At 31.7% G+C, this 15828-nt stretch overlaps 1 protein-coding gene across 2 annotated transcripts in view; it reads right to left on the bottom strand.

Moving 5' to 3' along the window:
* The window catches only part of LOC129971446 (adhesion G-protein coupled receptor G4-like), an 84196-nt gene that overhangs the window by 31017 nt on the left and 37351 nt on the right, over positions 1 to 15828 (bottom strand). For both annotated transcript variants that reach the window (XM_056085217.1, XM_056085218.1), the window contains exons 11-17: positions 14323 to 14450; positions 12475 to 12621; positions 7544 to 7632; positions 5481 to 5892; positions 3435 to 3599; positions 2571 to 2695; positions 121 to 383 (exon numbers count right to left, since the gene is read on the bottom strand). In XM_056085217.1, coding sequence (XP_055941192.1) covers positions 121 to 383; positions 2571 to 2695; positions 3435 to 3599; positions 5481 to 5892; positions 7544 to 7632; positions 12475 to 12621; positions 14323 to 14450 — 1329 coding nt within the window. The remainder of the gene's footprint in view (positions 1 to 120; positions 384 to 2570; positions 2696 to 3434; positions 3600 to 5480; positions 5893 to 7543; positions 7633 to 12474; positions 12622 to 14322; positions 14451 to 15828) is intronic.

Here is a 15828-nt window from a genome sequence, read left to right as displayed (position 1 = left end):
ATCGATTAAAACTTTTTATCGTATGAATCACTTTATATTTGAACAGGAAATAACTAAATTTTCAGTTTAAGTATTTTAATGGGATTCAATGAAATGGGCATTTTTCTATAGAGAACGCACCCCATGCAAATAGCATCGCTTTCCGCAGAAAGTGGGGAATGTACGTCCCGATGACCTTTACGAGGCACAGGTACTGCAGGAAGGCTTCCACGAGCATCCAGAAAAACGTGGCCAGCATGAAGAAGTGTAGGAGCACAGCGACCGCCTCGCAGCCGTACTCCCAGTCTGTCTTCTCGATTCCAATTGAAAATACGAGGAGGAAGGACATCAGGGAGAAAGAGAGATGGAACAGAATTTGGTGCCTCACATCTTCCCGCCATTTCCTAAAAGAAAGGGGGTTTTTTTGTAAGCATTTCACATAAGCAAAGAGTTGAAGCGAGAATAAGACTTATTTAATAAAAGAATTACAGTTACACTAAGTACAATATAAACAAATGAAATAAAAATGTATATTTTTTTTTGAAACGTTAATTGTCAGTTCTTATAATTAAATAGCATTTTTAAAACTTTTTTAACGCCCAAAAGTATAATTTCAGTTATTGCAACGTTTGCTGGAATGAATTCAGTACGAGTCTTTGAACTCGCTGAAGGCTTCAGTTTCATACATTTATAAAGGTACGCTTTTAGGGGAGAGAGACTTTTACAAAATCGTTTTTAAAGTAAGAATTTATCAAGAAAGGAAACGAGCTTTTGCTTCTTCATACTATTCAATGCAGCATCAAAACAGATGAAATTAAAGATTAATATTTCAAAATTTCGGGTCCAAGTGCCATGCTAGTCACAAAAAAATCAAAGGAAGCCTTATCAACTTTCCATTACAAAATGTATAATTACTGTTTTAGCATATTATTCATTTAAAGAATTGAATTCCTGAGTGTTCACCCTCTCCCCCAGGACAGTGGACTCTCCATTGATCTCCATTGACTGTCATTTTGACAAAGAAAAGACGTTCCTTTGGTTTTGAGTCAACAGGAACTTTTCTAGCTATGACCTTCTGCTACAAGTTATTACAGATAATAGCTGAAAAAAATTGTGCCTAACTTACTTTTTTTCTGAAAATTTGTTTAAACTTTAAAAATAGTAAGATAGTATAAAAAGAGTATCTCTGACAGATTAGTTGCATACTGGGAAATTTTGTCGTTAGTTGAGACAATAGTTATCTTAGTCCTATTTTATTATTAGTTGCCATCGGTGACCATCTGGATCACCGGAATATTGGTTATATTTAATTTCTGTTCGATTGCTTTGATGTCATTTCATATCCATGATTCCGTTAAATTGTTAGACAATAAAGACATGTTATTTTAATTGGATCACATATGAGTCGTTTATGGGTACATGAACTTTTCTAAAAAAAGATAAGTTCCATGATATCGGAGCGTTATTGAAGCGTAAGTGTCCGAGTCATCTAACTTCAATTTAACAGCATAGTTTCACTTCTCTGTTTTTATTAGTCCTTTAATTCACATAGTGATTAAGCAGAATCTTCTTTAGTTTTCAATAAAGGCAGGGAGCACGCGATCCAGTGTTTGTTGAACAATGAAAAAGATTTAGATTGCATTCACAACAATGAAAATATCGCCGGGAAATATACGTACCAATATGCTTAAGAGTGAATTAAATTTAAGAATTTTACTACAGCTAAATTAACAGCAGTAATAAGATAATTTTTTTTTTAATTTTAAAATGGTGTAAAAATCATTTTTATGCAGCATTATTTTCGCAAGTGATCGCGGAAAAACATCAACATTCAGCTTGATTTTTAATTATTTAAATTTTCAAAACAATCGTTCTGTGGTGTGCATTTCCACTCTCCACAGAGTGCTGTCATCGTGGCCAAGTTTCCTGCGCGAGATTGTGAAAGGTCAATACGCATTGAACAAATGGATCCAAATATTTGAAGTAACAAGGTCTTTGTCTTTGTGTCTAAGGAACGGCAGGCCCTCAGTATCCGCCATTGCTACCCAGGCAGACAAATGGAGAATGCAGTCGATGCCGGCGATTATTCTCTCAGGGAATGGAATGATCATGAAGTGTCCTGAGGGACTGACGTTCACTCGAAACCATCCCTTACTAGTACATGTTGCAACATTTTGGAGCTCAGACGACTTCATCCCTCTTTATGATTCTGCTGATTGCCCAATGCAGCAGAACAACAGCGCCGGTGTTCTAAAAGGAATAAATTGCATTCATGTTGTCAAGTAGTGCCACCATTTTTGTGAAGCGTAGACAATGTGCATGTATTTATTGAAAGCATTTTTTACTTAAAGTGCATCATCTGAAGGTTATAGATGACGTGACTTTTATTGCTGATGGTCTCTTTGATTCGTTTTAATTCAAGGTAGTCACAGAGAATTTTGAAAGAAAATTTTGATCTTTGCTGAAATATATGCAGCTCTGTTATGGATTATTCTAGAACTCTGCATAAATTAAGTTTTCTGCAAGTTGGAGTACCAGCAGATATTGCTGAAACTGGATATGAAAGACTAGAATTTTCGGGAAAATCTTACCTGAAAATTGAGAAAGTCAGAATAACTATTCCGAGTCCAAACATCGATAAGGAAAAGCCGATGTATGTTAAAACACTCAATACCCCCGCATGAGCTTTGGGCATTTTATATTCTGGGTTTATTTCCTGAAATACATGTTTAAAATTTAGGAAAAATAAACAACAAAAAATATTTGTATTATTTAAATTATTTGTAACTGACAATTTAATTAAATATTTAAGAATTTAAAATGGGAAATGATTACATCAAAATTTATTTTTTAAAATACTACATGCAAGGAATATTAAAGAAGGAGATAGAAAATAGCCCATTTTATTGATAATACAAATAATTTGAAGAAATTCATGGAAAAAAATTAAAGCTGGTTTATAAAAAACAGTGTGTTATCTTAAGAATGTAAATAAAGAAAAAGACCTTACTGTAGTGAATTGAGATTATTATTAAGGAGAAATTTGGTTTAAATATTAGAAAATATTTCTAAAGCTATCATAGTAAATTTTTTTCAGAAGCAGAAAAAAAGAAGCGACATTTTGCTCACTAGTAATCGCAAAAGAGCTACCCCCCTTCCGTTGCGCCTGGGGAGAACTGAATGATCCAATCGTCACAACTATCAATCAGGCTGAAACTAAATTTGAGTCTTAACGGCCATCTCCGGCCCATGGTGCGACTCTTCCCGCAAAACATATGAAGGTAGTTAACCCCATACTATTATTTTATACAACAGGGAAGTGATAACCAATAACTATACGGTGAATTTCTCATCCCCTTATTGGGGAGTGCCCACTAATAAAATATTACACATTAGAGAACGTGAATATTATCATGACAGAATTAATACGTTCCTTCATCAAATATTTAAGTTACCCAAATAACAGCAAAACTTGTCAAGTGATTGCAGTAGCAGCGCACATGCGTGGGATCGATTAAGACAGAGAAACAGCCTTTATAAGACCAACCACCAAAATTGTTGTCTAATGCTTCATCCCAAGAGACGCATCCCCAGTTCCTTTTTCGTGGCCGTGGTAGCATCTGCAAATTAACAGAAAAATCATATTAACAGAAAAATATCTAATGAAAATCAATAGTAAAAGCTAATAATAACAGATAAATTTAGATAACTTCGTTTTGTGGTTATTTGTTCCCATAATATGTTCACGATGTAAAAAATTTTGACTTGGAAACGAATCACTTTAAACGTAACTCTGAATTAAAAAGAAAATAAAGGGGAAATATTCTAGAGTTTTAAATGGGGGAAAGAATAGAGAATGCAGTATCTTTTGGGATTCAAAGTACTCGAAAAACAGTTGCAATCAACGGTTAGTCACAAAAGTACCATTATTTATTACTAACCGTTTTTATAGACCATTTTGTCACCCCCTTGACGTTTTCCTGTATTTAGAAAGTATATTCTCCTTTCTATCTAGTTCTGTTTCTCCTGAATGTTTTATGGGAAGTGTGAAGCCTTCGAAAGTCATGAGAAAGTCCGCAAGAGAAAATGACCGCAGATTTCCGAGTAGAACGCCGCGATATAGCATACCTTGTGTTTTGAAATTTACACGTAGGAATCCGAGTATGCCATTCGGGTTCCTTTTTTTGCATGAACTGGAAACAAAATTTGATACAGTTATGATTTCGAAATTTCTAAATATCTAAATCATTGCGTATTTGAGTTGTGTTCCCATGCAGACTCGGAATGCCCGAATTCAATCTAAAATTTAATAGAAATATATAAATTTGATTCACATGCTAACTTTCGTCTGTTTAGCACGATCTGTGTCAAGAGTGATTGTTTCGTTGACTGAGAGCGAGAATTTCGAAAAAAGTGCGCACTGAACTCAGTGAGATGCACCTCAATATATATAATCGAGCTTAACATTATTACAACTATGAAAAGTATTGTTGCAAATTAAGTATACAATTTTTAAGAAATGCCAAAACATAAAAAGAAAATGGCGCGACAATTAAATCAGCATCATTGCGTGTCTGGAAAGATAACTTTCAGAATGTGTAAAAAAATAATTTTCGCTCCATAATAATTCCAGAATGAAAAAAATATCAAACTTTTCTTATTTTTTCATTTATTTCATAATCAAAATTTCTCTAAAAAGGGCTCCGAAGCCCTCATCCCAAAATTATAGCTGCATCAAACTTTGAAGTCATAGGGCACAACACGCACAGATACATTCTCTTTAATTACTGGTGCAGGTAACAAGAGAGACCGAAATTCATTCAGATGGTCACCGAAATAAATTTAAATTTACAATTCGCTTATCATAGAAAGGGTCAAATTTGAAAGTATGTTTTTACAAGTTTAAGCCTTATATTATAATGCGCTATAAAAGAATCTCATTAGAGGCCAAAGAACATTTCAAAAGTACTCTACGAAATTTGAGAGGGCGCTAGAGGGCACAAATATAAGCATTTTTTTTCTTAGTGATATCCGAAAATGCCTGTTTAAGCACTGGTGGCCAGTAAATCATTGCAAGGAATCATTATAAAAAATGATGGCAAAAAGAAAATATTATAAAACAGAAGCAAAGCAAATTTAAAACACGTGCCTTCTAACATTCATGCATCTTTCCGACTGTCGGGTCTGGCACTGCCTCATTAGTCAAACAATCGAAGGCGGTTGCAACGTGTTTGAGAGCTGTCCGGAGAGATTCAGGCAGTGCCGATGTAAAAAAAAAAGTGTTTATGCTCATTTGAATCCCATTCATATATTTAATAATATTGCTCACATGTTTTCAAATAACAGATTAACTTTAAAGATGGAACATGTTTTAGACAAAAAAAGGATAAATATTTTTCAGTTTCGAAGATAATTTTTCATTTTAAACAGCAATATGTAAAGAAAATGATGATACGCACATGAAAGACAGTACAATTTCATGGAAAACAAAACTGATTTACCTCTGAAACTTTATAAATCATTTCAAGAGGTGGATCTACATCATACACAGTCTCGGTTTCCATGGAAACATCTATCACAGGACTAATAACTTTTATATTCTTCAGGAACAATGAGTTTTTGCGAAAGGCAATCGCCATGGCCGTTCGATCATTATTCCGCTTCTCTGCGAACACGTTCTCGGGTAAAAGAACCGCAACTTCGTAGTCTCTGAGCCGCCCTAGCCGCTCGTCGGGACCTTTGCTGCTGTCATTCAGCCATACTGTCACGTTGGAGCCCCAGTTCTCTAAAACTACTCCGCGAGGAATGAATGCTAAAGGCAGCACAGACACGGCTATGTTTCTTCCGGCCACTTTGATAGCTTGGCCATCAGTTTGTGCATTCAGTGCAATATCTTCCACAGCACGAGTGATTCTAAACGGAAGAGATAAAAGAAATTGTGAATGAAATAGCAAAAACAAGGAAACAAACAAACGAAAAATAAAACCTTGGTCATTCAAGTATTGATAAAACCTAAAAATTCAAAGATGGTGGAAAATAGGGAAATTTTATTTAATTTGAATTACATGAAACTATTTTTAGCTTATAAAAAGAAAGTAAAAAAAAAAAAAAAAAAAAACAAGAGACAGTATATTTTTTAATTTTATAGAAATGACTACTTTGTTGAAAAATTTACATTTCAAGGAAATTATCTCTTTAATGCCTTTCGTATGTAATGTCAAAGAAACTCCATATTTTTTTTTATCAGATATCATATATTTTAAGCTCATTAGGTATCATTAGATTAATTTATTATAGGTATTTTAGCTTATTGAGTATTGGCACAAGAAAATATTTTCAGTAAATATTAATGCATCCCATTTTATATAAGTACAATAAATAATTCTCCGCAAAAATAAATAAATAAATGAAAATACAATGGTAGAAAATTTTATTTAAAAAAAATGAATGCACTAAAAGTGAGCTAAGCCTTCTAAAACTGTAAATTTCTACAAAGACACTGGAATTGAAAATTGAAATCTGGTATTCTATGGCAGTTACGAGGAAGTGCATTTTAAATCATTATTTGATCTGTAAATGCTTGTGCGCGAGCTCCATTCTTCATTTTATTTATCAATTCATTTTTAACCAAAGTTATCTTATATTTTAATGCTGGAAAATGATGTAAAAGTGTAAAAATTTAAAAAACAATTTATTTCTTATGATAATTTTGTTTTCTCAGAACGATATTTTCTTTGGGAAATAATAGAATGTTACTTTCAGTTTAATGTAAAAAATCCAAACGTTGGAAATATTGAAACTACAATAGCGTTTCGTTTAATTGAAGCAAACTTCAAATATTTTTTACGAACCAGGAATTTGAGAAAGTAGTAAATCAGAAATAAATTTTCGAAGACGAAAATTTCGAATTCATTCAGCTACAATAAAGCAATTATCGAATTGTAATGAGAATTCTGGGAATGATGTGAGTTTGGATTCTAATGATTTTGACTATACAGTGTGTGGGATTTATGGAAATGTAATGAATTTATTGTTAATTGACGAGGCTTCAAGAGCAATGTTAGTCAGGTTTCTAATTATTGTAGTTAACACTTCTTTAGTTCGACAAAAAGTTAACTTGATTAAATTCCAAAAATTCGTGGCAATGAAAAACAGAAGGCGAAAAAAAGGTGAAAAATCAATAGTGTTAGTCTATAAATTATACTATCTATACTTATTAAAAATTTGTTATGAGTTTTGTGCAGCAAATCGTAAATTATTTTAGTCTCATATTAATATTTTCAAATAATTACAACTGACTAGATTACGAACCAGTGAAATGTAAAATACTTGCATTAAATATATCTTTATTACTATCAAATGCGGAGCAGTTGAACTGGAATGCTTGCAAATCTTTCCATTAAATTTTATTGAATTTTTAGAATGCTGTTTCTATTTCCAAATCAGAAAGAAACGAGATCAGTAAATAATATATGATTATTTATTCAATTTTAAAATCGCAATCTAAGCAATCTTGAATTATTGCATATATTACTACTGTGTTAAATTGAAATATATCACTTACTTCCTGGATACTTTCGGTGAGATACCTTTGCTCTCTGAAGAAACAGTATCTATTATTTCATCTACGGTATGAACTGCAGAAGTCAGGACCTGCGTCAGGTGATGAGAGGCAAAGGTTTTTATCAATATCGGGAAAACATGTCTTAGAAATTGAAACACTTCTTTCTTAAATAGATTTAATTTAAAATTCCGTTTTATTATGGAGGAATCATCAGAAAGATTAGAATGATAGCTAAGCTGACACTTCGTAATACAGACTGCACCGAAAAAGAATACCGTGAGTGCAAAAACCATGATGCCATATAATAACCACCTATGAACAAAAATTCTGTGTTTCTAATAAAATTTTAGTTTGTATGACTTTTTTATTTTGAAGTCACAACATTCTTTTCAATTACCTCTATATTTTGTTAAAAATATCGACAAATACCGGTACATATCAGTATTAGCAAATTCGATAATGAAATATGATTTGAGGTTGATATATTCAAACTCATTTCACACACGCAAGTATTATATCAAAAATTTATATCATAAATAAAAAATATTGAGGAGATCTCAAAGAAAAATATCTGAATATAAGTTATCTGAATAAAAATATCTAAATGAAAATATCTTTTAATAAATATCTGAATAAAAATATCTAAATGAAAGTATCTTTTAATAAATATCTGAATAAAAATATCTTTTAATATAAATTATCCTACAGTTATACAATCCATTTGCTTTATTTTTGAAAATGCTCGAATAGAATAACAAAATCTTCCGAATTTATGAAATAACGAACGAGAAAGTTCTTAAAACTACCATTCAAACTCGTTTCATGTTTGATGTGACGCAATAAGGAATATAAGGAAAGTATTATCAAAGTTACTTTTTACTTTATCGCATTCGAAGCATGAAAAAAAGTATTGCTAACTATCTAGAAATCCGAGCTCGAGATTTTGACGAATCTTCGCGTTTTTTGACCTCCACAGAAACTTCCTTCGAAAAACACTTTTTTGGCGTCATGGCTGTCTGTGACTGCAACTGAAAAACCTTTTGAGCTTGGCGGATAAAATTCCGTGTATGTTTATATCAAATTTGTCGAGAAAAATCTATTCCTGGGAATCTGTTCGCCCGAATATAAGTTAACTGTAAAACGAAGAGAGATGAATGGATGTAATTCAGTGTGCATGTTTAGGATACGCAGTGCAGGCAGATTTGGAGCCAGTTCCGACGTCGCACTTCCGGGAGCGTGTGAACGCCGTGACTTAAATGTGTCAAGTGTGATTTTTTTTTTTTTTTTTTTTAACTGTGGCTTGTGACAAATTTTGATTTTAATCGGTTGGGTGGGGGGAATCATTTAAAACCCAAATTCACCTTTACTACTGAGAACGCGAGAAAGTTTTAGGGAGACGGCTCGCTTTGGTTGCGATTTAAAATAATGATTTTTATGATCTTGGATCATAATTTATTATTTGAATTATTATTATATTTCGTTCTGCTTTTGTTAGCGAAACAGTTTTAAATTGTTGGAAAATTTTCTTGTTTGTGTATTGATTACTCGTGGAGAACTTTCAGATAAACTGAAAGGCGAATACGGCATTATTTTAAAAATTAGGGAAGATAATAAGCTATAAATATCCGATTTGAATTAAATAATCCAGATTTTCAGCGCATTGGTCTGGCAATTAAATTATTGTGGATACTGTCTATAATTCTTTTGTTTCGATAACGTATTCGAAGAACTTAGTCTACATTGCTTTCTTGTTATTTGGATCAGCACTTTTGGTTAGAAAGGCAATTCTATCGATTTAATTATTTAGTTTTGTTTTAGTTCGAATTTTAAAATATATAAACAAAGCGAGATTTACGGAACATATTTGATTGAATTGTTTCCAAAAAGGCAGGAAAACATAACAAGCATTAAGAAGTTATGTGCCATATGTAGGAATGAAGGACGGTATCAAAGTTGGTTTGCCAAATTTCGTTCTGGATGTTTTTTCATTCAAAATTGTGCAATAATCTTTATTAAAATGTAATTAAATGCTTGAATTAAAAAATAATATATTAATTGGAATTTAAAAATTAATATTAAAATTTAAAGATCAATCTCAGATATGTTTGATTGATTTTTTTAGAATCTCAGTGAAATAAGTGGTTGGCTCTTTTCGGCGGCGTTTTAAGCAAATAAAATAAATTATAACTCAAACCCTACAGTGAAATTTGAAACAAAATTTGACACACATGTATAAAAAAGCATACTTATTGTAAAATTTCAATTGCCATAATGGAAAATTGTCAAGATACTGATAAATAAACAATGTTAATTAACTCCTATAATCAGTTTCTCGATCAAAACAGTTTAACCTGTCTTCTTGAGCAATTTCCGTCGACACCAATTTCGTGAAAATGAGGTAATCAATAACAAAGGTGTCGATTTCATGGGTGTCCCATTGTTTTTGCTGACGACTGTACAGCACGTGAGATTGCAGAAAAGCTTAATGCATTATGTACATGTATTACAAAAAAGTTGAAACAGTTTTATGTTAAGGAACTCTATTTATGGGTTCCTCATCAGCTTCAGAAAATTCATTTGACTCATGCGAAATTTAAATACTTAATGCATACGGATATTAAAACAGTTCGTCTGTGTTATGAGTTGCTCAATAGCTTAAGGAAAGTCATTTGATGAAAAGCATTAATACCCGCGACTGTCTTCTGAAGCGCAACGAAAACTTTCCATTTCTAGAACGACTAATTACAAGCTACGGAAATTGGATAAATTACAACAGCATTCATTTGTGGATGAAATGAAACTGAACAAGGCGAGACAGCATCAAGAATTGAAATTCACTAAAACAAATTAGGATGTCAATTTGCTGGGACTACCAGGGAATTCTGCACGTTGACCAAAGAAAGAAATGGTCGATTCAAACAACGACGTTCAACAAAACTGAACGATGTAGTTAAAAAAAAGCAACCAAGATTAGCAACTCATAAGATACAAAGACCCACAGATTTTTGCAAAGTAATGCAAAGCCCCACAGATTTTTGGGTTTTCTACAAAAATTATTGGAGCTTGTTTGGGATGTGTTATCGAATCCACCATATAGTTCTGACATCCCACCTTCAGATTTCCTTTGTTTTTTCCAATGCAGAACTCCTTAAATGGTAAAAATTTTAACGACGTTGTTGATGCAAAGCTTCATTTCATTCAGTCTTTTATTAACAAAAATCAGAATTATCATGATTATTAAACGAGGAAAGATTTCAAAAACGGGCAATACCCAATTTAATAAAATTTATTTTGATATAAAGAATTCAAATTTATTTGAAATCCGCAGTCACTGAATCGCCAGCCCTTTGATACATACTGGATGTAAAAATAATTGATATTTTTATGCAAATTCACAGCAAAATATCTATAATTGTTTCAATATTAATAAAAACTCATTTATACTTCGGTGTATAAGTTTGGAAAGCAGATTCCTTTTTCGACTTCTCGTTCCTCTTATGAATACATGATAAAGCACAAATTATTGAGGTCGCGCCGTTCACATGCATACTTTTTGCTGGTAAATTTCAGCGTGATCAGCAATACGCTTCGTTGCAAACAATGAATTTCAGCCACATTAGCTTTAAATATCAGAATTCAAATCTAAAATGCACGCATTAATAGATGAAAGAGGTAGCAGAAAGAAAGGAATTTCAATGAATTTCCCTCCAAAACTTTTACGAAGAGGCTCTTCAGAGGATTTTATACTCAAAAATCCTTACATGAGAGTTCTTTTTCTCTCTCAACACCACAGTGAAGCTCCTCTACTGCTGACACCCTCCATTGCAATCAAATTCGGCCATTCGGAAATGTTGAATACTTTATTGGATTTTTAGCTTTGGAAGACAATATACTTTTTAAAAGTAGAATTTATTCATTCTCTACTTTTGATTCAGTGAATTTCAAGACTTATTTAAAGAAGAGATATTTTATTCAGGGAAAGATACGATTTGCGTTTTCTTGATTTTTCAGTATATTCAGAGTTACTTTTCAGAAGTTTTTTTTTTTTCTTAATTGAAAAAGTAAGCATCTGATCGATTTGTTTGCATTTTTTAGTGGAATGGAAGTAATTTTGTTCACAGAGGTTGAATTAATAATATTTTTTATCAATTTCTCCTAAGATTCGACACATTTTCTTGCCGAACGTTATCATAACGAGACAACACTATTCTATGGAAAAGTTTTTCGATTCAGAAAAACTATGGACATCAAAAGGACAACTTTCTGACTAAGATGCTTTCGGGCTTCATGTTTAATAACCTTAACTGCTTGATGTCCCAATCCGATAGAAGGCGGAATTCTCACTGGAAAGGAGATGAGCAACTTTTGGGTTGATTTCTGCTGCTGTTTTTCCTCTTCTCTTCCAACTTTTGATCTTACCGATTCCATCAGAATGAGAAAAGGAATGGGAACAGTTAATCATTGAAGTTTATTTGAAGGTTATTTTAACTTAGTATCTCTGGACAAAATACAAGTGGCCATTGATAGGGGTACCAGTCTAGAGAGTTTTAAAGTATGTTTTAAAGTACGTTTTAAAGTAAATGTTTTACGCACAGCTTGCATAAGATCTTGTTTATAAATGTCTGCATTTATAAGCAAAAATACTAGAAAATATTCTGCATTCTTCCATAATTTGAAAGAATGTGAATGTAAATGAATTATAGTCTATTATATTTAACCTCTTTACAGTTGCTTTAAAAACAAAATTTGTGAAAATAATGAATCTAAACATTGTAGATTATAGATTTTAAGAAAGTAGACAGTCAGGAATTCTAATTCAAAACCACCCTTTTTAATGACAATGATTAATAAAGCAAATTTCAGAAATTATAATAGTCTACTCATCCATTATCACTATTTTCACAAAAATGTTATTTTGAAAGGTGGCTAACTTCAGGTTCAACAGCAGGAAGGCTCGCCACATTTCTTAAAATTTGTGCCACGTACTGCACATCCGCTGCACTTAAGTCTTCATCAGTGGTCACCAGCCTTTCCATTTCCAGAGTAGATTTTAAAATATTATCATCAGTGATATTCACCTGAAATTATATTTTATTACTATTCTTTTATTAAATATATTTTATTACTTAGTAAAATTATTTTTATTACTTATTAAATATATTTTATTAATGTTAACATTTAATTTTAAACTGTTTTCTCCTGAAAAGAATGAGAAGACCTACTAAAACTCCATTCTGTTTTCAAAATGTTTCAACATTGCTTGAAAAAAAATATCTATAATTTTAATGCCAGTTGTTGCCGATTGTAAACTTCATATATAGGGTTGCCCAAGTTGCAAAGAAGGTGTAGAGAATGGATTAAAAATAAAAAAAATATTTAAAAAAACATATCTTTATAAATTTTTTTATGTGATATTATAGAATTTTCTTAATATTTACGCAATTGTCAACAGAATAACAGGCTGTAATTATGAATAAATTGAAATTATTCCAGTATACTTATTAGAGAATTACATGTGAAATCTACTTAGTAAGTTTGAAAACTGTTGCACATAAAGATTTTGAAAAAATGTGTCACATTTATGAGAATTTTATGAACTTATCAGTTTAAAAAAACGCATATAAAGTACAAAAACACGTCTTTTATGCATAAAATTGTGTAATAATTTAACTAAAATTAGCAGCATTTATATATCTCACTATTTATATATTTATATTTTTCAACATGTATGTATTTCTCTTTTTAGCCTATTAACTCATTTAGCCGAGCAACTCGTATCTAACGAAGGAATGGTTCGATCCTCATCAAGCATGCTCCTCAATACAGTTTTTTGCCTACAGTCATATTAACATTAAGATAAACGCTTTATATCCATTAAAGCCTTTTGAAATTATATAATCTTAATTTTTATAAACAATTACTGCAAAGTCAGGCAGGTAATTATATAATCATAATTACCTGACTTTTATTTTCACTAACATTTCCTTCTGAATGCATTTACCAATGAACCCATTGATTCCTTTGTTTGTATTCTGCTTTGCATTTCTATATAAACACTGCTTAAGAAGTCACGATCATATAATTTAATATATGCAGGTTTTACAATATTCATAATAATCTTTGGAAACCCTTTGGTTTTATTTTGGAATTTTATAGCATTGGCAATTGCACGTTGATACTTGCACCAAATGTCTGTGCCTACTGTCTATCCATGAACTGTTAGCAATCTCTTGGAGAAAACTTGGAGGAGGTTGCAGCTATGAATACAGAGATATTTGGGCTGGCTTTAAATTATCTGTGTTGCTTCATTTGACTACCTTGCAGTAATTTTGAAGTTCATGTATAGCTGTTTCTCAGCTTTCCCTTCTCAATCAAAATTTTGTGTTCAACCGTTAAAAAGACGTGTGCACATTAAAAAATAATTGACATACATAAACAGATAACAAAAGTTTTAAAGTAATAATGATTTATATGATTGAAAATAGTGAAAATTTCTTTCAAACATTTCATTTATGATTAATTAAAAATTATATCAGTTCTAAAAATAAATGTTACTACTAGTTACTCTAAAAATAAATGTTACTACTTTTATACTACTAGATGGAAACATATTCTTCCAAACTGCTATAAAATTCTTCTAAACGAAAGAAGATCTCAAATACTTAAAAATCGAATAGGGAGAAAATACATATTGAATAGTATATTTTAAGTCGAAAAATGTCCGCATACTTCTTTCATCTTGTTGATTCAAAATATTCATGTCATTCACTGAAACTTACTTGAGACAGTTTATGGAGAGTCATTATAAGTTTGGATTGAACATCAGTACAATTCTTTTCCACTGGACTCCATTGCGCTCCGGTGTAGAAATCTCCTAAGCACTTTCGTTCTAAAACATTGTCTTCTGCTGCAAAGTTTAGAAGAAAATGCAATTTCTTTAAATATTTTTCAAACAAAATTACATTTAAAAAAATTAATATTTTTATTGTTTATTTCATTTAACAAGTTTGTAAAACAACTTGAAAGCTAGGGGCACACAATTAGACTCCAATATAAGGGAATATCTAGAATATTATTTCAAACATTTCGGAATGAGTGATCATAGCTTTAATGAAATAATTTCAGTATCCAATTCAAAAATTAACATCGTGAAAAACCTCGAAGATCGGAACATCAATAGGTATCATTATAAAAGAGATTGCCATCTGAAGATAAGCAAAACACATTGGTAATTGGTTTTGATCACGTTTTTATTTATTAATCACAAAGTATGTGGAATCAAATTTAAGGCTTTCCAATGGAAGGATGTAATTCGTCAGAGAGCTTTGCAAATTTCCCAGAGAATTCGGAGTTAAGGAAAAATGCACCGTTGTAGTTAGAAAATTTGTTTCTACTCAGAAGATCTTGTAACATCCCTGTGGGTGAACGTTTATTGCACAAAGGGGTCGTTCCGCTAACATTTGCCACTCGCGTCTAAGTCTGGAGCAGCCTATATTGAATTTTCTCATCCTCATTATTGAGGAAAGGACGGAAAATATCCGTTATGACTTTTCTGTCTGATTGACGGGTGGCGAAATGATGGTCACAGCCACGAACACTGAGCTTGCCACCAATAGATGTTCCATGTTTTGTCGCAAAGAGACCCATGCGACCTTTCGATTCTTTAATTGCGAAATTACATAGTCGATAATATGCTTATTCCGTTGATTTATAGTAGAAAAATAAGCACCAGAAAGCCTAAAACTTCTATGACATGAGTCTAGATCTCAGTTAATAGGAAATCATAATAAATTTTTAATCAGAAATAATATAACTGAAGTCTTGCGAAGAAAGCAGAAAAAACATGTTTGAAAATACATCATTATTTCAAGAAAATATATCTGAAAGAAACCAGATGTGGGATGACAATCGTAAAGCTCTTGCAAATAAAGCTATTTTTTTTCAACACATCATTATCGCTTATAAACAAAATTTGAAGAAATTATATGATTTCAAAATAGTTAAATAATTATCCCAGATGGCTAGTTGGTCGGTTTATTGTGGAGGATTTAAAGGTGCAGGAGCCATATATGGCTATGCTGCTCCAAACATTAGGTAGTAATAAATCATGTTTGTTTAATTCCCCAACATAATTTAAAATGATAAAATCTTATGATAAAATGAACTTTTCAACGGTGTTAAAAGAATAAAACCCATGAAAATTTAAAAAGGTGAAAATGTAAGAAGTCAACAGAATAAATAAAAAAGCAAACATTTCTACATGAAGTGTAGTGAAATAAAAATCA

Source organism: Argiope bruennichi, chromosome 6 (assembly GCF_947563725.1).
Source record: "Argiope bruennichi chromosome 6, qqArgBrue1.1, whole genome shotgun sequence".
Lineage (NCBI taxonomy): Eukaryota > Metazoa > Arthropoda > Arachnida > Araneae > Araneidae > Argiope > Argiope bruennichi.
Note: the sequence above shows the minus strand (reverse complement) of the source record. Positions and strands in the feature narration are given on the sequence as shown.